The sequence below is a fragment of the Simochromis diagramma genome, unplaced genomic scaffold (assembly GCF_900408965.1).
Source record: "Simochromis diagramma unplaced genomic scaffold, fSimDia1.1 OVJJ01000753.1, whole genome shotgun sequence".
Lineage (NCBI taxonomy): Eukaryota > Metazoa > Chordata > Actinopteri > Cichliformes > Cichlidae > Simochromis > Simochromis diagramma.
In genome coordinates, this window is record NW_024387523.1 from 2,698,134 (window position 1) to 2,725,616 (window position 27,483).

General features: G+C 39.4%; 1 protein-coding gene across 1 annotated transcript; it reads right to left on the bottom strand.

Moving 5' to 3' along the window:
• On the bottom strand, window positions 1–24,193 carry LOC120726586 (protein argonaute-3-like). Its single transcript, XM_040020262.1, is given in 21 exon segments — window positions 1–4,073; window positions 4,459–4,658; window positions 5,075–5,176; window positions 5,756–5,890; window positions 6,191–6,385; window positions 7,068–7,158; window positions 7,477–7,580; window positions 7,582–7,637; window positions 7,838–8,022; window positions 8,293–8,426; window positions 10,505–10,627; window positions 10,717–10,836; window positions 12,164–12,311; window positions 12,408–12,495; window positions 12,655–12,789; window positions 14,206–14,342; window positions 16,329–16,537; window positions 17,464–17,584; window positions 17,755–17,926; window positions 23,565–23,803; window positions 24,027–24,193. Coding segments are annotated over 20 exon segments (2,583 nt in total). The 5' UTR covers window positions 23,584–23,803; window positions 24,027–24,193; the 3' UTR covers window positions 1–3,964.
• Between the last annotated feature and the right edge of the window lie 3,290 nt (window positions 24,194–27,483).

Sequence of the window (27,483 nt, forward strand, 5' to 3'; positions counted from 1 at the left end):
TTCAAGAATGATATGCAGCCAACCTTCAGAGGCATCGAAAGATTCATTTATTTTGTGGGGAATCCCTTAACATGGGAGACGGGCACTCGTGGAGAAACAAAAGCTCTTTGTCCAAGTCTGTAAACGTCTGAACTTCACATTCGAAAACAAAATGAAGTTTTCAGACAGAGACACGCAAACACGGAGAAAAAGGAAGGCCGGCCAAACCGATTGCACAGAAATTTTACAGCTGCTTCATTATTGCTGTCCATTTAAGAACGAACACACAAAACGCCAACCGAGGACAACATGCAGTACGCCTCACAGAAATAAATAAATATGCTACATCATGTCTACACTGAGATATTCGTTACCTACGAGTCATGAGTGCTTCCCACCCAACCCCCCCGCCCGAGTTATGATTTTTATTACTGAAAAATGTTTGGTTTTAGGTTGTGCTTGAGTGCCCGTTCAATAAACCAATCCCTGCAGGCCTTTTGGTCCTGTCAGCTCAAAACGGATAAATTCTGCATATTTTTGTGTTCTTGGCATACATGTCAGAGGTATCCACACACATTACAGTATTTCCAGGTATTAATATATACGTATTAATGTAGACTCTGGGCTCAGCACACTTTTTGAACATTTTTCCAGCACCATCAGAAAAAGGCACAGTCTGTAACGGACAGGAGGAAAACAACCCCCCAAAAATAAAGCCTCCTCTCATTAATATGCAAAAGAAAAATGGTTTAGTATATGAATAAAAATCAAACAATGTCCTAAAGCTTCTCAGATGAGCTTTTGAGATGATAACACAGAGTGTGAGGAGGGCTGAGGATTCATCTGATCGCGCTATGACAACACAAACCTCGATCACATACATAAACCTAAATTTGGAAAGTTATCGCAGACCTCTACGTTATTAGTTATTAGGCTTCTGCTTCAAATAGGACTTTGTTAGAAAAATAAGCAATACATGCATTTCATTATTAAATTTAAATATAAATAAGTTTTTTTTTTTTTCTTTAAAAGGGGAGAAAAAAAAAAAAGGGCATCTGAAGTCCTGTGGCATCACTAGTGGAGAAGGGGGTTCCTGTAATAAGGCTGTCTAAAGGTCAACTTACAGAGACGAGCAGAGCACCAGCAAACAACGTCAAATATGCCCGCCATTACTTTTGCTATTGTTCAAGTAAAAAGCAAACAACCCCCCCAAAACAAAAACAACCAAAACAAATGCTGGTAATGTCCGACATTAAGAAACAGCCTCGGCCAAACATTTAAAGAAACCCAACGAGCACTTCTCTCCCCCGTGAATTTCTGTTAAGTGCAGTAAAATATCGTTTTCGCTTTTTGTGTATAAATATACAGTATTTATGTTTATCTGCTGAAATATTAAATAAAACTCCTCTTATAGCAGCTGATTCTGGTGACACGTGGCAAGGAGAGCGTCAGCACTCACCCCGACCAGGCACATGGGTTTGGTCCAAGGGATGAAACCTGAAGGCTTCATGTGTGTTAAAGTAAACTGAAGGTTTGAGATGAGCAACAGCCTACGTGGGGCTGGGTGTCCAACAATAGCAGCAGTGCAGAGACGTCAATGACGGACTAAAAGTTGAAAAATAAACAAATAAAGATGTCAACATCACCACCTGCAAATCCAAATAGAGAGGAAAAACCCTCCAGGGGGGGGAAAAAAAACAAAACAAACAAAAACAAAACAAAAACGTAAAGATAACTCTGCTTTTGAGAAAAGTGTCATCTTGGCACTCAAACTGCAACGATTAGTCGATTTTCGGGACCAATTTATATCAACTTGTCAGATACTGTTTTTTGTTGTCATTATTTCTTCTTCTTTTAAATAAAGCTCTTTCCATAAATTTTTCATGTCTGGCTAGCTCAAAATAGATGGGATGCACCAGATAAATACTGGCCCTGCATCAGTGATTATAGCTGCTGAGATCAGTCAGCAGGGCCAATAGCAGCTGATGCATTGTGCATTTTTATTTAATTTCATTATATTTCAAGGAAAGCACGTTACCGTTCTTCATCATACATGATAATGAACCACACATATTTAGATTTTAGACTCTTGGGGTCCAACAAAAGAAATTTGATGCATCGCCCTCAGAGTTTACAGACTTCTGATTTATTTTTTTTAAACATGCAAATGACTGAAAATAAGGCCTTTGTAGCTGCACTAATCCAAATTTGTTTGTGAAAACAAATGAGACAGAAACCAGCAATAAAAAGCTGAATTTCAAAGGCTGGGACAGCAAATCCTTCTCAAACACAAAATTTATAATCTCGTTTGAGATTGTTAAATACATTTACCAAAAAAGGGAAAAGATAAATAAGAATCAAAGCTGCTGCCTTGAGTTTGATCATTTCATCATCGGGAAAACCAGGTTGGTGAACAGTGAGTGTATTTTTGATGTTTTTAGCCGATGTAAAGGTTTTCTTTAGCAAATAAACCAAATGAAATGCATTTAGAGGTCTGGAACCAGGAGACCAAAAGCACCATTTAGAAAACATCATGACCAAGGAGAGCGGTCAAGTATAATTACTGTTCAAATCATCTATGTGCCGAAAAAAAAAAAAAGATTAGCTGTAAAAATCATGAAAACATTTTTTTCTGGTTAACATGATGAGTCTGTAGGACCTCAAACATTTTTCATATTCAGATCTGTGATTTAGAAAAACAAAAAAACGCAGCAAACATTAGCAATCACACGTGGCTGGCGGTAGGATCATCTACAATCCAGTGTGCTGTGTGTGTTGTTAACAAATCGACTGTTTTGAGGCACCCAAACCGTTTCAAAAAGACCTTCCATCCCACCAATTGTTCAATTTCTAAACATATCAGGCACTTTAACAAAACAAACCTCCTCAAACACAATCAGACCTCATCACGACCGAGCCTCACGTCTGAGGCATCAGTCCTACGCGGTCACCAGAATGTCAAATACTGCACATTCCTGAGTCCATCTTCATTGTCACTTCCCAGATCTCATTAAGAACAACACAAATACTCATGAAAACACACCTGCGCTCTCCATTTTAACACGTTATTGCACTGAAGGAGTTCTTCACAACTGAATCGGTCAGTTTTTTTTTTCTCTCTTTAAAAGTAAAAACTGGGAAAAGTCCAAAGGTTTGTGGTCATCTACACACTATTGCTGTAAATTATTCTTAATTTAAGTTAAAAAGGAAAAAGAAAAATCATAAATAGTCAGACAAACAAGAACAAAGTCCATTTCATGGCAATGACTTTGAATCTTATAGTTCTGTTTATGCACCTCGCCTCACAATAAGGCGACAAACGACAATGCCTCAAAACGGCTGTACGTGGCTCTGCTTAGAAAAATGAAGATTTCATTCAGTGTCTGTGTTGGTAGAGTGCAAAGTTATGCTGCTTACTGTCTGGCTGACAGACTGAGGAACCACACAGAACTGGCTTAAAGGGAGACGGAAGAGAAACCACTAAGGCAGCCCGCCCATTTACAAAAGGTGCCAAAGCTAACATGCTGCCACGTCGATCACACATTTGCTCAGAGAAACAACACAGACAGGCTCTAGAAAGCCAAAGAACAAACATGAACATTAGGCTCAACATGAGGTTACAAAGCAGGTCAGGTCCTCTGTGATTCTACCACCAATGCACCAAAAATAATATTTTTTTTTTGATTACTGGCTGCTCCACCATCCTTTAAAACCCCAAATAATCCCATAAAAATAAAACTGAGTGTCTGTAAAATGCAGAAGGCGAGGACACGGCTCACGGGGAGAATGAGATGGAGGTCCGGAGCACCTTGGCTGGTTTCAGATTACATAACATGGCTGGACTCCTCTAGGACATTCCTACACAGCCGTCGTCGTTGTTTGGCTTCAGCAAAGCTGCGCCAGCACAGAGTCACTCCGGATCAGGAGGAAGTTGGGCACTAAGACTGGCTGAGTAACTGGGAGGTGGAGTGAAGTGGAGGGGTGTTTAGGCGAAGTACATGGTCCTCAGTGTGTCGTGGTGGATCTGAACAGCCTTGGCCAGAGCCTGGGGGTCCCTGCCGTTACTCTGCCCTGAGACATGGCTGCCCTCCGCACTATGACAAAAAAAAAAAAAGTTATTAAAAAAAAAATAAGTACAAGGATAACAAAGGTATACAGAGATACCTGAAATGGTTAGCCCCCAGAAAACCTATGGTACTATGATTATTTAACCCTCACTGATGCGGTTTAACCACCATATTGGACGACATATGCTGTAGTTGTATTAAAAGTCATACTATTGGCCTACATCAAGCTACAAAAACTACTACAGAGATAACAGCAAAATATTAATGCTAATTTGGATTGACTGAAACAAAAAGGTGATCATATGAAACTGTTGTTTTCGAAGGGTACAGGCAATATTAGTCATTAGAAGTTCAAGTCCTCTGGGGTTTCATGAAAAACACAAATACAAACATTAAAATATTCGGGCCCCACCTGTCATGCTCTTTGTCGACCAGGTGGTAGCGAGCGCGGAAGGCTACAAGGTGAGCATAGTAGGCAGGTGCTGGGATGGACACGGAGCGTGTGCAGCGGACGTAGGTGTGGCACAACTGGTAAGTGAGGAGCTGGAAATCGTCAGCGGTGAAACAGTTGTCATCCCACAGTACGTGGTAGTGAGAAGGACGACTGGTACCCTGGAGGGAGGAAAGCGGAGTTAATCGCACCCAGGAGAGAAAGCAGCTCCAGCGAGAGGCAGCAAACAATGAGCGGCTAAAATTAGGTGAAGCTGGTAGGCCTGTGTGTTTGACAGTAACAGGGTTCCCTTCTCCAACAGCTGCTGAGGTGTCAGTTACGCAGTAGAGTGAGAGGTGTAGTTCTTAGGGAAATGCTTCAAACATGAACATGAGTGAAAGAGGCAGATTCCAGGTTTAACTGACAGGTGGCAGAAAGGGAAATTAATTCTGGTAATTAACGAGTAATGATTGATCAACACGTCACAAGCTAAATAATTTATTTTTTTTCCACAAATTAGAGATGTGCCCCAAGATTGTTTCAGCTTCACTGTAAGGCAAAGTCACCTGAAAGTTTGTGTCTGTCCTTGAAATCTTACCTGGATTCCAGCGTGACTGCAGAGGTAAAAGTCAAACTCGTATGGGTGGGTGATGTCTGTGTCCACTGTGGTGCCAGCAGGAATGTTTCCACTTCGTCCCACCTTATAAGAAGAAACAACGTAACAATATACTGGTTGAAAATAATTTGAGTTTATTACAAAAGCAAGTCTTTCTCAAATATGCACTGACTGGTGTCAAATTACATCTTTTAAGCTTATCTTTTAAAGATCCCAAATCTATTTCAAAAGTACATATGATCAATTTGTACATTTATAATTTCATCATCATCATCATCATCTCTCTCTCTTATTATGCACTCCTCCCTCACCTCAAGCCTGATCTCCTGAACTGAAGTCAGGGCTCTAATAACCAAAAACGTGCATAAACATTCCTATTTATTTCCAGTATTATCGCAATTACTTATTGCCAGCAGATTAAACATGCAACCCTCCTGTCTCCAGACACCTTACAGTGATTTGACTAAACATCATCAGCTGGTTACTGTACCTTTAACTTAAAGTTACAGGCTGTTTTTCCATCCAGCTTTCCATTAACCATTACAGGCCATTGTTTCCAGATTTTAACCACATTATACAAAAACAGTAAGTTTCTAATATGACTAACTAATTAACTCCTCGGAGGAATGGGACAATTGGGAGAAGTGGTAGTTTATTTCTCACCCGCTCAGTGCGATCTGCGCAGAACAGGCGTGTGTGATGGCGTTTCTGCACGACGATGTAGGTTATCCCGGGCTGGTATTCCTTCTCGAGACTGATGCATGCCTCCCTGATGGCCAGCAGCTCATAGTACAGCACCTCAACACAAAATAATACAGTACACATTCAAAAAGTAGATTTTAGAAAATCTTATTACAATACAAGTGGGGAAAAATTACTTATTCTTCGTATCTGATGTGCACATTACCCGTTACTAATTTTAGTTACACGTTCATGGTATAACAAATAAACAGCATTTCTTTGGTGTTATTTACCAAATAATAAACAACTTCGAGTACAAGTTAAATTGGTGTTTATGTGGTGCCTGAAAGAGTTTCCACCCAAAGGAAAACTAACAATAAGCCTTGAACAATATTTTTTTTTTTTTTTTTAAAGTACCTGTCTGAACTGGCCCTCTGACACTCCATCCCTGTAGAAAATGATCCTTGTTGGCTTGTAGCGGGTCGACTTGTAGAACTGGATTAAGAGCTCTCTCACCATAGAGGCCAAATCCTGGATGACCTCCTGTCTAGGCCTCTGGACTCGCACTGTAGCACAGTACCTGCAGGGGTGGGCATCCATACTGCCTACCACCTATAGGGGTGTAGACAATTGCAAAAAACATACAAAAAACAAAACCCTGCCATCATTTTCTGTTAAAAATTCAAAAGTAATACTTTAACCTAGCCAATTAAATAGTGTCAACAGTGCAAATAATCTCCAACAACATTTCTAGTTATGGGGATCCGATACATTTCGGGCTGTTTTGTGACTCATCACTGCAAACATGAGCCCGAGAACAAGTACTCAAACCACTATTAACAACAACAACAACAAAGATTAGTTGCTTTTTAAAAAGGTCCCCACAGTCAGCTAACTGTAGTCGCAGCTTGACCTCACAAATCTTAAATCTTGTAAGAAGAACTAACACTGAGCCTGTGAAATACTCTTTAGTGCTCTGTATTCAAGTACAGGAATTTTAAAATAAATCCAAAGATCTGAGAGTCAATGTTAAAAATAAAAAAATAGGAATAATGTGAGCTTGCTTAATAGAATGAGTTAATATCCTGGCTGCAGCCTTTTGTACAGCCTGGAGGTATAAAAGATTTATCCAAGCCGGTAATCAGGGCATTACAGTAATCCAAGCACGATGACACCAATACATGAATAATTTTCTCCAGTTCAGCTAAGGAGGGAATATGTTGCAATTTCTAAGTGTTTCTTAAACGAAAGAAACCGGAACGGGAAAAAGATGTTTCCTGACGAGACGACTCACCGCTGCAATAGATGGCTTCTTTCCATCTCCTGCAGGAGGATGAGTGACATCAGCCCCAAGGAAGATGATAGGTTGCTGAAACACAGTGGGTCTGGAAGTAAGAGAAAAAAAAATAAATAAATAAATAAATAAATAAATAAATAAATAAATAATCTACCAACCAATGTGTCATGAAATGACACAGATCACACGATTTTTGGCAAACAAACCTCAAGGAGAAAAACAGAGGAGAAAAAGCCCCAACTGTTTCATAGTTTTACACTTTGAAACAAATAAGCAATGTAAATCATTTATTTGGCACAGCTTTTTCTAGCTCATGTCCTATAAGCACTTCAGTGAGAATGTGTTTTTAAAAACAAAACAAAACATGAAAGTCTGTTAATTTCAGTTTGAAGTTTTGTGAGCTTACCGCTGATGTGGAACCAGAATGTTGTTGATGCCTCCCAGTTTGACATTGATCTTGAGGCAGAGGTTAGAGAGGGTCTGAGGGGACGTTTTTACTACGTTCTTCACCCTGCACGCATTGGGTGGCCATGCCGAGGAGGGTGTCACCCACCCGCTTCACCTCAGCTGTGGGTAATCAGAAATATTAGTCATCCTTTTACTCTATGCAGGCATGCTTGATAATCATACGTCAGACATATAAAGCCATTTTCTGCTTCGATAGAGTTTAACTTCAAAATCTCTGTTCTAAATATTTAAAAAAAAAAAAAAAAAAAAAAAGATATTGTTAAACAACACTTGGTTTAGAAATTAAAAGATCTTTGTACCATAGACTGGTGTTTTGCCAGGTAGGATCACGATGATGAGCTGTAGTCCAGCGTAGGTGTTCTTCAGGTGTCTAAACATGGGCTCCACACTGTCAGCTCCCTGGGCATATTTACAGAAACAGGGCTGGCCTTGGATAGGCATCCCAGCATCCTTTGAGATTTTCCGCAGCTGGTCAGTGAAGCTCCTGAAAGAAGAAGGGGGGGGGGGGGGGAAATTAAAGTTTAATGAGCAGTATGGTTCTGAAGATTAACAATCTGTACTTAACTTATACCTCCATAGAACAAATCAAATACCTTAAATAACCAATGAAACTTAGTAACAATTTGTTGTAGTTTCAAAAAGTAAACTGAAACAAAATGAACACACTTATAAAGCAAGTCTAACATATGTATATCCACCAAGTGCTGTTTCACAGTTTAACCACTTTGTAAATAAATAACCAAACCAAGCTCACTTGAGGATCTCTTCTCTGCACTGCCTCTGGGTGGCAAAGCAGGCGATGGCCCACATCTTGATCTCCACTCCAGTGTGAAACTGCTTCCCTCTCATGTCCCAAACCCCGTGACTGGGTGTGGCCACCGTGCGGTTCTGCAATGACAGTGTAGGGTTGATCCGCTGGGGCTGGCAGTCACACAAACAAATATAATACATGGACAATGACAATGTATGGATTCATAAGACGTAAGCAGCTAGTGGGAGCTCAGCTGGTTTTCTTAATCGGCTGAGTGACTGATTGGCTCATTATTTAGTAATATTTTTGCTGCTTTTGTTCTTGCTTTCGTCATGCACATACAAAGGGAAAAAAGAAATTTTATGATTGACATGCAAAACAGAGCCACTAAAAATAAATCAACATTATCTGTGTAGATGATCTCCCAAAACAGCATTCATGAGTTAAGGTGTAATTAAACAGAAATCACAAACATGTTCAGAAAGATGAGAAAATGTTAGCTGAATTAGTTTGTAGTCGAACAGTGGAAGCAAATTAAGAATGATTTCTCCTCCCAGGGTTTTCTCCACAGGAAAACTAGCTAATGGGCCACTGATGATCAGTTTAATTAAATTCATTTACTTTTGTGTTGCACATCTCCACCTGCTAGCATCTCCTCCTTTTCACACAATTTTGCTGAAAATACATCATTTCCACCGTCAAGAGCCACAGATTTCGTGGATATTTTGCAAAGTATTGTGCTTTGTTAAGGATGGATGATAACTTCTTTTTTTTTTTTTAACATCATGTAAACATTTAGAGTTGTATTATTGTGGATGATGTGATACGGCATAGCCGTTCTGAAGTGAAATTCACCTGCTTTATAAATGTTTTTCATGTAATAATTCTGACTATGCGGCACACTGACCTTTGAGAGAGAGTTGCATAACTGCACATTTTTAATCATAAGAACAAATCTTTTTAACATGAAAAAATATACACAATTTGCAAAAAACTATCACCAACACCTTCACATATATGAAATCTCATGGCTGAAATACATGTTGGGGAACGCTTTCTGTCAGTCAGCTCCTTTCTTCATCCTCAATTTAGGTTTATGTAACTTGAAAGTAGCACAAAGGTGTGCTAAAGGGGGCAATTTTGCTTCATTTCTGGTTTTGCTGCTTCTGTGTTGGACTCTGCATAGATAGGGTTCAAACAGCTGATCCCAAGTGCAGCAAAAGGAAACCAGGTGAAGCAGAGGCTAACAGGTGCCACAAAGATTGTACCCCATTTGTGATTGTCAGTGGAATCAGGACGATCCCAGGATGCCACTTGGTTTTCTCAAAGCAACGGCAAAGACTTTTTTTGGCTGAGAAATGTGCACCTCATCTCTGCTGATATTTCCTGGTGCAAATTTGCCTCATTACACATACTTTCTGCAACTGCGCTGAAGGAAAACTGTGCTTCTAGTTTGTTGCAAACACGCCATAAGACCAAACTGTTTTGGTTGTGTAGGTTGTTTCTCCCCTTCAGATTTCAGGCCCCTCTTCTACGAAAGCAGCTTCCAGTTTGGATTCAGGAGACAGACACACTCTACTTTTAAGATTAGATTTAACTTTTTTTTGATAAAACATATAGTTAGGGCTGGATCAGGTGATCCTGAATCCTCAGTTATGCTGCAATAGGTGTAGGCTGCTGGGGGATTCCCATGGTCCATTGAGTATTTCTTATTCAGTCATCCTTTTCCCAACTCACAATGTGTTAATACACCTCTCTGCATTTAATCATTGGTTCTTATTAATCTCTGGCTCTCTTCCACAGGATGTCTTTTGTCCCGTCTTCCTCCCCTCACCCCAAACCGGTCGAATCAGCAAGCCGCCCCTCCCTAAGCCTGGTTCCTCTGAAGTTTTGTTCCTGTTAAATTGGAGTTTTTCATTCCTACTGTCACTAAAGCTCTTGCTCATAGGGGCTCATTTAATTGTTGGAGTTTTTTAATAATATAAATCACCTTGAGGCGACTGTTATGGTTTGACGCTGTATCAATAAAACTGAAGAAAAAAAAAGAAAAAAAAAAAAAAAAAAAAAAAACCAAAAAACCCCCAAAAACTCTTCCTGTGGCTAAGTGGAGGAAATCCTGTTGTCTGCAACACACACAGAGACATGTAGAAGGACACACACATGCGTATGAAGCGTGATTTAAAGGGGAAGGTACCATAAAGGGTTCAGAGCTCACCCTGCCACCATACTGCAGCATGGGGGCTGGCAGGACTCGACCCGTCACCTGAGCCATCTCATCTCGCACACGGAACTGAAACTCCTGGACAAACGGGTCGGCGTCATAGTTTGCACTCCGCACCTAAGAAGGGGACAAAAGTCTATTTATTCAAAGATACCAAAAAACTAAATCTCCCATGCTGCATTACTTTTGGCCTACAGGACACTCACCAGCCTGCTAATCTCCTCTTGTCTGTCTGGTGCAGAGCGGGCTGTGGCTTTGATCATGGTTGACGTTTGGTTGTCCGTTAGCTTTTTAATACAGCGCTGTCCTGCTACAATGTTGCACACCTGAAAGTAAAAACAAAAGTGTGGAAGCGGTTAATCAGCTGCATTTCTCAGGAAGGTATTGAACCCAAACGAGTCACTGACAAAATGGAAACTACAGTAGACCGACTGCAGTGGAGTTACATATCTCACATTTATATCTTTTCTGTGAAATTTTAATCAACTTGTAAAGCTATATTTTACATTTTCATGTATTTAACAAGCCAACTACCTACTCAAAAGAACCTGTTTCTAAACTTCCATTAGTTGAAGAGAAAAACAGCCCACAGCATCACAAGATGGATATAATGGTAAGAACAACAAAAAACAAAACACCACCCCCCCCCAAAACAAACAAACAAAAACAAACAAACAAACAAAAAAAAAAACAAAAAAAAAAACCCACCTAATTAATCCTGTATTTGGGAAATTCTTTCAGTTAAAATTATAGTGTCCTGAGTTATTACAAGTTTTGAGTTTTCCTGTATGATCTTAATCATCAAGAAACCGTTCTCAAACCAGGTACACAAAAGAGAAGGCCCAATGCTGCTTAACACCATCCATCCTTCTCAAAGGAGACAGTAGAGCTTGGTGAAGCTGTGGCTGGAGCCACATAGTGTCATAGACCAAACTTATTCAAGGATTCTGGTATTATAATACTAAAGGCTTGAAACTTTAAACATGAAGGTAGGCTACCCAAGATAAGGTAGGTTAATTTTTTTTTTTAATATGACCTACCTATTGAGTAGTAACATGCAAACTGAGCCCAGGTTCAATAAATCAAAAACAAGTACCGGTAGGCCAGATGAGGACATGGCAGTGTTTCACTGGTAGTGCGCTGCTCTGAGTGTTAAAAATAATGCGTCAGTGCTATTTAAAAACAAACAAAAACAAAACACCCCCCACTAATGTAGTGCGTTTCTTGTTATGAATCCAACACCATCATTGTGAGCTTTCTGGCCAAACAGTCGACCCTATGACCCTAGATGCGAAAAAAAAGCTCATTTTCTAAAACCTTTATTTAACCAGGAAGTGAAACTTGAGATTAACAATCTGTGTTCATAGGGTGTCGTCATCCAACATAGGCAGCATAAACCTAACATTCTTAGATGCCAATTTCATGGAAACTCCATAGAAGGGCCCTGTCAGGTTTAAACCTCGCAGTCCCAAGAATTCATGTCACAAAATTCATTTAGACCTCAGGAATCAACGTGTGTCGATTGTCTTTTGTAGAGCGAGAAATGCACATTGCTCTCAATCCCAGTAGCAAGTAACCTCTAATGATTTAAAATCCAGAGACTGTTCTTTTAGGGTTTTAGGGCAAACTCCTACGATCAACATTAGTTCTTACCTCTAGAGGCAAGTAGGTGTGTTTCTGTTCCTGTCCCACCTGCAGACAAGGCAGGTGGGGATATTTCAGCTGCAGATTGTACTTCTCTCTGAAGTACTGAGCCACTGTGCGCTCAACTGTTTGACCGTTCTCAAGCTGCAATGGAAATCTGAGGATTTGAAAGTAACAAGAATGTGTTATTGTAAGCCAGCAACAGCTTTGAGTGCGAGTTAACATCTACTGGGGGAGCAATATGGAAACGTACGTCTGGAGGCTGGCAGGGCGCCGTGTTACATTGCAGACTCTGTACTTCCTACGCATGGTTCCACAGTGTGTCACTTCCACTTTAAGACCTGTGAAGATGTAAATGATAAGCAGTTAGCTCCCCCCCCCAACAGTGGAACAACTGATACCTCAATTACATACACGATCTTAAATTATCTGCAGCAATAAACAAAATGTTATTACTGTGATAAAAAACAAGCAGAGGCTGTCACTCCTCTGTGACGTACCTTTGATCTCTTTGGTGAACTTGACCCTGTGGGAGTCTGTGAGAGGGCGTGGCTGCTCGTCAATGTTGTGAATGTCCAGAACCTCACACATGAACTGAATGACTGGCTGGGCTTTGTAGAAAGCTGTGGCTGACACTGAAAAAACACAAGATGAGTTAGGACAGTCAAAATGGTAGGCCAGAAAGATTCATTTTCAGTCACATAACCAAAAGTTACTTTTGGGAAAATCTAATTGTTGCAACTTTGACCAGTGCCACAACAACAAATCAGATCAATATAAGAATGGTGAGGCCTTATGTAGACAGCCAAGACATGCCGAGTTGGTTTAGAGGCTTTGATTAAGACAAAAAGGGAAATCTCAATTTGATTATAAGTCATTAAACAGCTGGACACCAAGAGCTGTAGCACATTCTGGATTTTGTTGTGACAAAACAGTAACAAATACTGAAATGTCTGCTTTTCCCAAAATTTCCTAATGACATTAAAAGTTACAGTTTTGTGCTTTTACTATCGTGCCAAAAAAAGAATTATAATACGTAAGTTAATGTGCATACACTCAGAAGACCTTTCCAAATGTAATGAAATGTAACACAAAACATCCAAAGCTTACCAATTAACATGAAGAATTAAACTAGAAGAATTAAAATCAAACTGAAGTTTACAGGAATTTGCAAACCTGCTTATAAGTCAAACAGGTCTAGAGAGCAGTCAGTGTGGCCTTTCAACGTGGCAGGGATCACTGACTGGTTATGGATAGGTGACTAAGGGGAAGGCAGAATTAATTCCCTGACTGGCGAGTGGTTGCTGGCAGTCTCCGAAATCATTTGCAGAGAGAGTACAGCAGCAAAAACCTTCTTGTGATGGCTTTGGTTGCTAGCAGATTGCTGTGGTCGCCCACCAAATGCATGAAGACACCAATTTGCTTGCCAACACTCACGAACTACCCACACTGTGATAAATTCCAGAAAATGTGATGGAAACTGAAAACAGAACATTTGCCATCAAAGCAATAGACATACCTTTTGAAATAATTCAGCAATAAGATGCAACTTTTACTCTGAAGGCAAACATTCTTAGCCTCTGTCACATTATGAGGTTCCACTACTGCACTGCAGTGAAACTTCCAAACGCGTTGGCCCATAAATTGCATCCTCCACGCAAACTATGGGCAACCGCAGCAATCTGCTGGTGACCAAAGTAATCATAAAGCAACTAGTTTCATCTAATGACTGCCTGCACCATTTAGCGCCCACTCACAACCAATCAGGAATCATATTTTCTTTGAGTAACTGGTTGGCAGCCATTCCCCAACCTGCTAATCTGTCTCCAAGTCTGTGTGACTAAAAGAAGACAGCTGAAAAAACTCAGAAAAGAGAAAAATGGTAAAACTTGTAAAAATTTTAAGACCTTTACTTTTGTACAGATTAACTAGTAGTAGTTAAGTTTAGTGCACACACAGTAACGATCATGTCATCCTAATCTGGGCAAGAAAGCATATGCGTATTCACTACATGCATTCCTTTTAAATGTTCCTGCTTTCACCATCCTTACCATCAATATTTAGCATCATCTTCCACATGGCTGGCCGTACTGACTGATGGAAGCCGAACCAAACTTCTCTTCCTCCACCTAGTGGATGGTCATAGTCCTTTGGGGAGGAGAAGAAGGATCTTCCAACAGGGGTGTACCTGGTGACGATGTAGAGGACACGCAGAGGTAAGCAGGGAACAGAAATTACACTTACTGTGATAGGAAGCGACATTCCCTGTGGAGTTCACTGGGTACAACAAAACAAGCCATGAGTTTCATGTCTCAAACCACAGGAGGCTCAGAGGGTTTGTGTTCATGTTACTGAAAGTTATTTTGGTTAATGGATTCACCAAATGACACATCCCAAGGTAGATTACATAAAAAGATGCTTTTAATCCATCTCTGCATGTCAAATTCAAATCCCAGTGGGGTCATCTACTAATCTAAAAATACATCTACCTGAGGTATTGTAGATGAAATGCAATACATGAAATGTGCAACTCTGTTGTTGTTGAAATGCTGCATAATAAATTAAGGGAGCTGTATATCTCCAGGATGCGAGCATCTTTGGATCATATTTCCTGACTTGAGAATTAACTAACAAAGACACTACTCACATGTTTAATTCAGATTACATTATTTAGCCTTTACAGTTTTTAATCACTTAAATGTAAAATGCAACAGAGTAATGGCAAACAAGAAGCAAAGACATTCTGACAGAAATAGGACAAATGAACGAAATCTATGATTAAATTATGCAATAAGATGGCAAATGAACAGCCCTAAGAGCCAATCAGCTAGGGCTGCACGATTAATCGTTAGAAGATCGCGATCTCGATTCATACTTATGTGCGATCTCATTTCCAAATGACAACGATTTAAAAAAAAAAAAAAAAAAAAAAAAAAAGACGATGACGACACCGCATTTTGATCCGGGACGTAATCTGCATGAAAACAAGCGCTCACTCTTCCTGCTCAACAAATGACAAGGGCGGAGCCTTATACCACGTGATACAGAAGCTGTGCCGTGTGATGCCAAAATTAGCAGGGAAAAAAACAACGGAGAGCACGTCAGGGATGACGAGAAAGTAACTGGAGAAAATCCGTCCCGGTCAACCACCCAAACATCAATAACGGGAACCTTATAGAGCGCTTCCCTACCCGTCGAACTCCCGCAGGCACAAAGAAATTACGGAGGCTATTACTTATCACCTGACCAAAGATATGGCTCCCATCAACACTGTGCAAAACGAGGGATTTAGGAAAATGATCAACACCCTAGACAAACGCTACACAGTGCCGTCCCGCAAACTATTTTTCTATTGTTGCACTACCTGCTCTATACACGCAGTGTCGAGCAACGGTGGAGACGGAATTTCAAGCAGTACAACATTTTGCGGCAACGACAAAACGTAAGACATTTGTTGTTTTTATGTTTATTGTTTTTATGTTCAGTCTCAACTGTTACGAAGTTGATGTGCAGTTAATAAGTGCAATAAATATTTATACTGGAAAAGAGAATCGTGAGAGAATCGTGATCTCAATTAAAAAAAAAAAAAAAATCGTGATTCTCATTTTATGCAAAATCGTGCAGCCCTACAATCAGCAAGGTCAATGGGGGAAAAAGTACCTTGTTAGGACATGAGTACACAGCTGAGCTTCGCAGCAGTTTCAGCTGTGAGGTTGCAGGTAAATCTACTTGTTTTCATAAGAGTTTGGTAAGTGTACTTATTCTTATTGTATTCAGAATGTAATTTAGCATTTCATTTGCTCAAGTGCTTTGGTGGAATTAACCAAAGATGGCGAGGACAGCATGATGGATTGAGCAATTTATGGTGCTATAACATTATATATGTAAACTGCAGAATAGCTTAGAGATAATCTGCTGGATTTTTAAACCAGCTCATCCTTCAGAAATTAAATAGAACAATTCAGACAAAGGCTTCAACTTAATATCCAGGAAGTTTCCAATTGAATGTTTCCAATTGAAGACACTTGCTAAACAGTAGACATCAATGCCAGTTATTTTGAAATAACATTAAATAATTCGTACAAATGTTTCATATAATTTTCTAGTTGTTCAGTTTAGAAAGGTGTTCATCAGGAAAACAAACCTTCACACATGTGCAAGACAAGAAACTCACTTCATGGAGGGCAGATGCCGAAGGACAACATCCACAGCATGAACAGGGTTAGTGCTCAGAGGTTTATCCAGGTCCAGTGGCCCTGGTGCTCCGCGTCCTGTCAAGACTTCATGTAGCATGTGCCAGCTGACTAATGACACAAATTTAATTGAGACTTTAAAAGGTCGGTCCTTCCCACCTTCACCTGGCAGGGTGACATCCAGATCAACCTGTTTAAGAAAAGAGGAAAAAAAAAAAAAAAATGATACAGGGGTTATACTTAATCAGTGGTACCAAGTGTTGAGTTCTCATTTCTCAATTAAAAGACAAAAACTTCTAGGACTCTACAAAATATGACTTATTTGTGATGATCAAACTTTTTGCCCTTAATTTGTGTGTGTGAATAAAAACTTTATCTGTACAATCATGTCACATTGGAGCACTTGATGAATTTCATCAAAAGTGGGCCTAAGCATAAAAGTGAACATGATGTGCTTATTCGACAACATTAAATCCAATAGCAGGCTAAAACCAATCAGATAACATGTGAGTCAGGCGTCATATTTAACTGACATCGCTTTATGCAAGCAAGTTTCAATTTGACTTCTTTTCCGTGCTTTCTCTGCACATCTCTTTGGTGGGAGGGACCAAGACTTGAGTGGAGGTGAACAAGATTAGAAATGAAGAGGGGAATTTATTTCTAAACTGTTAAACAGCTTTATACTTTGATATAACCCCATGTCCAGAGTAAAAGGTTGCTGGAGTTAACTAAACCTAAACTTGTGTATTTAAAACTAGCTCAAATTTAACCCTTTCATCAAAGTGGTCACATTTGTGTACACTGCCTACTTTGATGCTGGGAGTACAATTTATTTGCATTCCAATTTCTGTAATTCCAATTTGTTACATTTTGCTTCTGATAATGCCTACATTAATTAATAAATAAAAGACTCAAGCTCACATCAATAAAAGTGAAAACTGAACTAAAACTCTGGTTACCAAAAATAAGAACCACCTGAGCAGGTGAGTTTTAGACATACAAATGCGTACTGACAAGTTCAACTCTCGGGCACTAGAAATCAATATCATAGATAAGAAGCTGCTGACAGGTGCAACCTAAACAAACCAACACCACACAGAGGATCTAGTTTCTTACCCCACCAGTGGCCACAGGAAGTGGGCTCACAGTGTAGAGGCTCTTCTTCCCATCATAAACTGGCAGCCGGTCACCAAAGATGGTCACCTTAAAATGCTGCACCATGGAGTCCACTACCTCCCTGCAAATGATCACACTGCAGCGTCACTACTAATGGATGCATAAACGTGTAGGTGTAAAATGCAAAGGAAAAGTAAATAATGTCCTGTTAGTTCTTCTGTAAAAATATACACAGACAGCAATGTTAAATATGAGCCAAATTACCAAATAAGTTTGGGGATTTTCCCTTACCTATTGACCCGCCGCGGGCATTTATCAGGCTTAATGTCCACCTCATACAGGTAGACATCAATCTTGGGGATTTCCACCTGAAAACAGTTGGCCAGAAGCTTGATGGATTTTCCAAGGGTGCCATAGCCCGGTCGCCGTGGCAATGTGAACAGCGCTTGGGCTTCAACGGCTCCTAAAGCAGTGACAATAAAATTATAATTATTGTTTTATTCCAAAATTAAAGTAGCCAAGAGGCCACAACCTTGGGCAGTTAATACAATGAATCATTACAAGACAACTGAAATAAAACCATCAAGATGCTATTTCAATTTGACAGCGGTGTCTGTCCAAAAGAGACACACCCTTCCTTTGCAGTAACCCCCAAGTCACTCCCAAGCTGCAGGATTACTTTAGTCTACATTTATCTATATTTGTTTATTTTGTTAATTATATTTTCAGCAGAAAAAGCTCAAAGGAATGGAAACAGTTTTATGGACATGTTAAACAACAGCAGAGTTTTAGCTTTTACCGACTAGTATTTACTGTAAATCTAATCTCACTTCTCAATTTTTGCTCTTATACACAAATGTATTCAGTGTACGGTAAATTCATACAGCACTTATTCTTTGTACGAAAGCACATAATCTATGTTGCATTCACACCTACGGCTAGTGTGGAATCACCGATTACCCAGATGTGCATGTCTTTAGACTGTGGGAGGATGCTGGAGTACACCGAGGGGGAGGAAAGGCCCCCACCTACCAGGAGGTTCAAAACAACCTTCCTTCTTGCTATGAGGCAACAGTGCCAACCACTGCACCACAGTACCACCGAGTGTAGAGCACCCTTACAGAGAGAAAGGCAAACTGAAGGAAGGAAGTGGTTAATAAGGAGGAAAAGTGCAGACAGTGTAAGCCGGTTCTGATGGTCAGGGATGTTAAGCATTGCCTCATTTTAAACCGACAAAACTGAAAGACACAGACGAACACTGCGATTCCCACATCAATCTGATAATGGCCGTAGGAAAGGTTACAGAGTTGGGTGACATTTTAAAATAAAGACCAGCTTGGCGGTCACAGATTTCTTCTGACTGACATGGCCTTTGCCAGACAGGAGAAGGCGGCGAGTGACACACCACGCTTATTTGACATCAATTTTCATAAATACCAAACTGGAAAATACACATTGAAAAAAAGAAAAAGAAAATGAAAATGACATCACACAACCACACAATTTCCACGAAAGTGACTCAGAGGATCCGCAAGACAATGTTTGCACATACATACATACACAGCTGAAGCTGTAAAGGCACCGAGACTTTGAGCACTTGGTTGCTGCTGAAATGAAAGTGTGAATCAGAGAAAAGAAATTCTACAACAGTGATGAAGTGAGGACTACGGCTATGAAATCAGTGCAACTGAGAAACTGGGGGTTGAAAAAGTTAAACTGTTTCAGGTTCTGAACTCTCATCTGGATCTAAATGTGTCATAAGGAGGCATTATTGACTAAAACAATACACTTTCTGCATGATGGTTCCCCCCAGGTTGTTTTATTCCCTTGTGCCATTCCCATGGTGACGGCACCCATGCTGCCATAATTCTCCATGGTAACTACAACCGTGCCGACAGGAGGAGGGAAGAGCAGGCCAACATGGATTTACCTTATTTATCCCTGAGCTGCAATGAAGAAGAAGAAAGAAAGAGGAAAAAAAAAAAAAAAAAAGAAGATTCTTCCTGAGAGATATGATAGCTCAGGCAGGTAACAGGGTGTCCATTATCTATTTAAGAGCCATCAGTATAGCAAAATAAAAGATCAAAAAATGTCAAAATCATGTATTCTATTTAAGCTTTTATAAAAACACTAGTTGGGTATATGTCTATTCAACACAAGGATAAGGACTACTACACTTAACTGAAACTAGATATGAAAAATTAAAAAAAAAAAACAAAAAACAAGGGGGGGTGAATTTAAATATGTGCCGTTTAAAAAAAAAGAAAAAAAAAGAATGCAATTTCTTTTAGTCTTCAGTGTGAGTAAATGACCTGGGTTTTTCCTGCTTTCAAATAAATTTCCAGCATCTAAGAGGGTTTTCATCTTTGACTAAAGAAAATCACAATTACGAAATATTTTAAGATCTCTCTCCGCCCCCCCACCAGTCTGGTTTAATCAACTGAAATTCTAGTTCAGCTAAAGGCAAAAACTAAAAATAATAATTATAATTAGACTTCTATTCAGATATCGGACTCTTCTATAGCTTTCCATGGTTTTTATATGTAGTTTATTGGACTAATAAGTTCTTACACGCAGTCGCCTCTCCAAAAAGCTCCATTCTGAGTTAGGAATTACCCAGAAACTTTCAGCCCAACAAGCTTCGGAGTATGGATTTTGTAACACAAGTGCTGACATTTAGCTCCATGAGTATTTGGACAATGTCACAATCTTTGTAATTGTTGCCCCTTTGATTTTGAAGCGCACTGTGATAGTATAAACTAACAACATATCATTAATGTACAGCTTTAATTCAAGGGGTTTAATAAAAGCATCTTTAGGATTTAATTATCTTAATACAGTCCCTCATTTTCAGAAACTTGAAAGTAACTAGACAATTGACTGACAAGTTTTGTTCCCTTGCATTCTTATGAAAAATTAAGGCAAATAAAAGATCTGGAGTTGATTTCAAGTGTTGAACTGAAATGTCCATTACTGGCACTTCCAGAGGACAGGCAGCAGCTACTGCACCAGTAATGTCCCAAAAAGACAAAGGCTCACTTTAGCCTGAACAACAATGGAGAGATTAATAACCACTTATCAGGCTGCTTCAATGTACAAATGCACCACACAACCAGCAGCCACCCACACATGGCTGTAGTTAACCCACACATTTTAAAAGAACTCCACTGATGAGATACTGTACAGCCACCACAGCACCAACACTGGAAGCTAAAAGTTTTAAAGTGCATCCTGGAATAATAAAGCAAGTGTTGGTTTAATCTCCTTAACTTTATAGGACACAAGTGTTTAAATAGTTGTAGTGTGAATATAATCTGCTTAATTAAGCAGGCAAAGTATGATCATCAAGTAGAATTTAATAGGCAAAGCTGAGTCAATCCTCACGTGCAGAAAAAATAAAATCTGAAGATGAACTCTTTTTAATGTCTCATTCTCAAGTTAATAAATAGGTATGAATTATTCAAACATCTTATTACCATCACACTCAACATCACAGCTCTAATGAGGGGAAAACTGAAAGCAGGATTACTGCAGGATAACTTCAGCCTCAGTTTTTATTGTTACAAATACATTGGCATGGTTACCAGCTCTGCAAATATAACCCCGCACCAGAGCAGATTATGTTAAAGATTAGAGATCAGTGCGTGACAAATTACCACCTACTGGCCAATCAATTCTATGAAAAGTAGCATCACCATTAAGACCTCTTCTGAGGGAATGCAAGGGTGTCGAACATTTCTTTATAGAGCATCCAAAGTTTGTCATTTTCCTGATGAGCTTTGGTAAGAAATACATTCTCTGAAGCAACATTATTCTGTGATTTTCATACTAGCTGCAAACAATTAAAATTTTATTATTCTAAAACCCTTAATATACACACTCCCAAGAGAAGCAGATGAAAGACTAGGACTTAACAGTATTGCAAACTTTTAAACAGAAATTCAATGCCGTATGAATAATTCTGTCTTAAAAATGGAGCTGCAACACTCAAATCTGTTGAGACGTGCATGCATGCAGTCAGTCATGCAGTTGATATTCACCTTTGTGATCATTTATCTTGACTGCTTATGTTTGGTTAAGCAAAGTCAAAACAAAGATCCTGGGTATAATAAAATTTGCATTGTATTACAGAGCCTTGCTTACTGAAGGAAATAAACAGATATTTCCTGTGTTTAACTTATTAAAAAACAAACAAAAACAAACTTTCCAGAATGAAGTCTAAACAGGATATGAGAGAACCACAATAACTTCACTTCCAAAATATCTGTGTACTGCATTACAAAAATTAATAAATAAATAGAAAAATTATAAACTGAAGCTGAGCTGGGGTTGTGCCGCTTACAGCTTAAGGTGCTGTATAAAGTCAATGACATTTATCTGTCTTTGAGACTCCAGTGAACCACTCCATTAACTGCAAATAGGTTCACAATGGTTCCAGGTTTTCTCTGTTTTAAGAGCACATCAACGACTCACCTAGGAGGTCACAGATCCCAGAACAACAAAAACAACCACAACAACCACCAACCACAACAACCAACAACAAAAGACTGGGCAAAAATGGCATCCATGGGAGAGTTCCAAGAAAAGAACCACTGCTGAGCTCGTCTTACATTTACCACCCTTCACTACCATTGCTACTTCAGGACTTGGATGACTTGCCATAATTGAATTCTGAATCCATTAATTCTGCTCTAATAAAATGCTGAAGGAGAATGTGCAAAGTACACCAGCAAATCCAACACTGAAAGACTCTACAAAACAAAAAAAACAAAAAAACAAACAAACACCACAAACATGAAGGTTTTGAAGTGACCTTAAAAGTCAGAGTTCGTGCTTAAATCTGATCGACATGCACTGGCATGAACTTAAAAACAGGCATTCATTCTTAGAAGCCCTGCAATAATGAGTTAAAACAACTCCGTAAAGAAGAATGAGTCAAATTTTGAAAGAGTCATTGCCAGTTATGGAAAATACATGATTGCAGTTCTCACTGCCAAGGGTGGCACAGCCCATTACTCTGTGGTAATGGATGGTTTTACTTTAATAAATTCAATAATTTCAAACCTGCAATTTATCTTTACTCGGGTTCTCTTAATCTAATATCAGAATTTGTTTGATGAGTTGAAACACCCAAACCTGAAAACATGACCAAAAAAAAAAAAATGAAATCATTAAGGGAACAAATACGTTTTCACAGCAGTGTATTTACAATGGTGCCCTGGCAAAAGAGAAAAAAAAGTAGTGCCGGCATATGTCTGAAAACAGACAGACACACTGAAGTGAAGAAGTTTATTGTTAAAACTTTTCAGGCTTGAAAAAGGCCCAAATCTGAAACGGGTAAAGGGGATGGAGAAAGTATGGGTCAGCTTCAATGAACCAGTCAACATCTATACCCCCTCCCTCCCAGTCCACCACTGGACTTTTCCCAACACAATCATTAACACAGAAACTGCTACCCCTGGCAAAAAGTAAATTGATTTATGTCCCTCCATGCCTATCTGATTCATAATTAACAAAGACAGCAGTTAACTAAACATTATTCAGTAGGCTAAGTAACTATGGCAGCAGGGTGGGTGGATGGATGGATGGATGGGACATACCCCCTCCCTCCCAGTCTTCAAGCACACCTGGTGGCATCACCACCTGCTTTTGACAACCTACACAGTCAAAAAAGAAACCCGTGAGACTGGTTTGGGGGCAAACACGCAAATACTAAGGGGCTAAGTTTGTCTTTAAGGGTTTGTTAATACAACATTTTTCAGGCTTAGGCAACAGCAACTCCTTGGTTATGCTTGGGGTTCAAACCCAGTCTAAGAAAAACTGGTAGAAAACCACGAGGTCAAATGTCTCCCTTGTGCAAGGCGCTCAACTGACCGGTAATCTCTGGGAACTGACACCACTGAGCTTTTTTTCTGTATGATAACCTGAACACTTAAAAAAAACCGTATGACACCAAATTGATTAAAGGAAAACTCCTAATTCAAAAACCTGTAATGTTAAATGTATGAGAAGTACCACAAACGGGCTCAAAATAACTCGGCAGCACCTGAACACCACATTAGCACATTTAGGCACGGTGGTTAGTTAGTCCGGGATCCCACCTGTTGTTCCGATTTCCATTCATGGGGGTGTCTGTCCGGATGAACCGGCACTTTATGATCAATAATCCTCGTAGATTGAAATGTTCAGTGTGGTTCCGCTGGCCCCGCACGCATCAGCCAAGCTCCGCCGTTCGTGATATCTTCTCCCCGGCTTCGTTCGGTGAAGTCGAACCGGGCCGCTTCGCTGTCCCGTCGGTTAGAAGTCTTCTTGTCTCCCCACTACACCTGACCTACATAAACTGGCAGATTAAAGTTGAATGAAATGTCTTAACTCCGGACTTTGGCGTTGTAACTGAAATAAGAGCAGAATTATTATCGGTGTTAAGCTTTTTTTTAAGACACGAAGTTGGTGAAATGTCTACGGTAGCGTTAGCAACTGTGTGTAAGCTAACGACGTTAGTTAGCTTTAGCCAGTGACAACTAACAGCTAAATGGCAACCCGAGATTGACATTAATATTTACCTGCTCGACTGCTGAGTTTACTGTAAAGTCTGTTTAACGTGACAATCCCGATTTCAACTTTTTTCAAACAAATATAAGAGGCGTCCTCCTCAGCGTCGGCGATAAACCGGTCTGAAATCTGCTCTTACGCCGCCCTCTGTCATACTTAAGGGAACGCTAACGGGTACGAGACATAGCAACTTCCGGGATATTCTTTCAAAACAAAATACTTATTCAAGTCTTCTTCTTCCTCCTCTTCTTATTGGTATTATGTGTTACAAACATTGGGACTAATTCTTTAAAAAAAAAAAACAACAACACAAACACACACAGGCTAAAATTCATGAAACTCATGTTACAGAAACTTACACAAGTAATATACGTAAAAACACTCAGTTTAAAACTTTTCAAAATTACTTCTCAAAAAACTGCTGAGTCCAGAAGGTCTGCGTATTGCGTTAACCAACTGAGGCTGAACTAGGGTCAGGCTGCACCTTCACATAATGCTTATATCACATGATGGTGCAGTGAGTCAGTCTTAACTCTATTTAATCAGGTAGTCATTAAGAACACATTCTTTTCAACAGTGTCGCCCAAAAGACCTGTATTATTGCCAGTTTTGATGTGTCTAATATTGACTAGCTGAGACCTAATTAAGGAAGGCACAAAGGGCACAGGTGCAGGGAATTAGAGACAGGAAGAAGTGACAGTTTTTCAACAGTGTGTAGTTGTTGGTTCTTTTGAGAAAGTGGTGCTAACTGAAAAGCCATATCAAAACTTAAACACAAAGTAACATTTTTTTTCTGTATTGTACCTTGAATAGCATTTTCATTTTCTGCAATTTTCTGCTTCTAATCCACTATATATCACATCTTACTATCCTTTATTGAACATTTGATCCACCACATAGATTGTAGGGCATAGCTAGTGCATGTTAACAATATGATTAGCACCTTCAAATTAAGTTTCAAATATCACTAGTGTTCAAAGAGAAACTTTTAGTTTCCTTTGTTTTTTGTCTGCTAAAATGGTATATTTTTAAAAAAGACAAACAAGATGAAAAGATGCCTTTCCTCTCTAAAGACATACAATCAGTTTGCTAAGTTGCACCTAAACAAAGCACAAGACCTCTGGAACAACCTCATACCAACTATTAAGCATGGTGGTGGAAGGTTGAGGATTTGGCCTTGTTCTGCAGCCATAGAACCTGTCAACCATAAACTGTATACAAAAGTATTTTACATGAGGCCATCTGTCCTCCACACAACAGCAAATCTGCAGCAGAATAACTGAAACAGAAAGGAAAGGTGTTGCAATAAGCAAATTGCTGTGATCAGATCTTAAGAGAGTTGTGCAGAAATGAATGCCTGCAAACCTCAATGAGCTGAAGCAACATTGTAATGAAGAGTGGTAAAAATTCTACCTGTCGTGATTGTTAATATATATTTTTAACATTATACTTTAACAGTAAGCTAGAATTTTGAACCATATAAAGCAAACAGGATAATTTGTAGGATTTCCACTGTTTCATTGAGTCTAACTTGACAAAGCTCTTAGTCCCTCCTCTCCTCCTCCGCTGAGGGAAATCCATCAGGAAATACCATCTGTAGGCAGTAACGTCACATCCGTGAAACTTTTTTCTAAAGTATGTACGTCAGGTTTATAAGTAAGACGTATTCTATTTGCATTTTAGCTGTCGTAATTTTCCGTGGCTTGACCTGTTTGCTCAGGTATTGTAACAGTCAGAGCAAGTCAAAGACACAGTGACACACCTCATGCAAGTTGCTTACTCCGTACTGTAGATGTCCCCAGAAGCCATTCATATAATTTTACATCTGCCTCAATCATAAACCTGGGAAATACAGACTGAATGCACAGGCAGATAGAGGAAATTCAATTATGAAGGCAAATACAAGTAAGAATAGGAAAGAAGTGAGCCCTTTATGATAAACAACTTGTTTATGGATAAAGATGAGAGTGACTTTTCACTTTCTGCAATAATGAAAAGAGGAAGAAATTTAGAGTTTCTGTGAAAAAGCCAGAGCAATTAATCAGATAAGTACTGAATAATGAGTCTGTAGTGAATGGCTATACATTAGTTAAATTCTATCAAACACTAGGCTCTAGGAGAAAACAGATCAACAACACTGACCCTAACAGACAGTGGTGTGCATATCCACAGTGTAGCATTTAAAAAAATAAATTGACTGAAGAAAAGAAGCCTTCTCGTGCCCGTATTACCTCAGAAGGGCTTTCTACTGTCGCGCTTCACTACGTTGTCTGCGACTTTGTGTCCTCAGTCCTGACACAGTCTGTGGTCAGCAGTGACTTCAGAAAGGCTAGAAATCCTGGACTGAGCCTTTTATATGTATACTACTCCTCTTTGAGTAAGGTCATGTATGAGTGTGCGGTTGAAGAATTAAAGAAGGAGTAAAGGATGTCATTCAGTGACATTTTAAACATTCACCAGTCATTGCTGCGTTTGTAGTTTTCGGTCCCTTCATTCCAGTTTGTCATGGTATTGTTAGGGTTGTTGAATGAATACCTTTAGTTTAGGAACATTTCCACCAACCTTAGTAATGATTGACAGGTTGATTATCTTGTAAATAAATTTACCTGTTTATGACTCGGGATACTGTAGCTCCTGTGAAAAAGAGAGCCTCAAATCAGAAGTACTTGACTCCCAGGTATAACTCTCAAACGCACACCTTAAGGCAGATAATGTGTAAGCTGGAGAAGAAAAGGCGTTTCACATATTTAGAAGATCATCATTTATCCTGGAGAAATAGTTCGGTACTTAAAAAGCCTTCCTTAATGCTAGTACATCTTACTGTTCATCACTGATTGAAGAAAGTAAGAACAAGGTTTCTCTTCAGCGCTGTAGCCAGGCTGACAAAAAGTCAGAGTACTGTTGAGCCCATCATTCCTTTAACGTTAACTAGTAATGACTTCATGAACTTCTTCACAAATAAAAATTTAACTAGTAGAAATAATTAGTCATAATCATCTCACAGATGTAAAATTATCTACAGCTACTTTCAGCACCAGTGATCTTTCTGAGTTAACTCCAGTAATTTCTCCAAACCATCAACGTGTCTTTTAGACCCCATTTCTACAAGACTGCTGAAAGAAGTTCTACCATTAATTAATGCTTTAATCTTAAATATGATCAACCTATCTCTAATAATCGACTATGTACCACAGGGCTTCAAGCTGGCTGTAGTTAAATGTTAATTAAAAAAGCATCTCTTGACCCAGCTGTCTTAGCTAATTATTGGCCAATCTCCAAACTTCCTCTCAGCTCAAAAATCCTTGAAAGAGTAGTTGTCAAACATCTGCAGAGGAATGGCTTATTTGAAGAGTTTCAGTCAGGTTTCAGAGCTCATCACAGCACAGAAACAGCTTTAGTGAAGGTTACAAATGATCTTCTTATGGCCTCTGACAGTGGACTCATCTCTGTGCTTGTCCTGCTAGACCT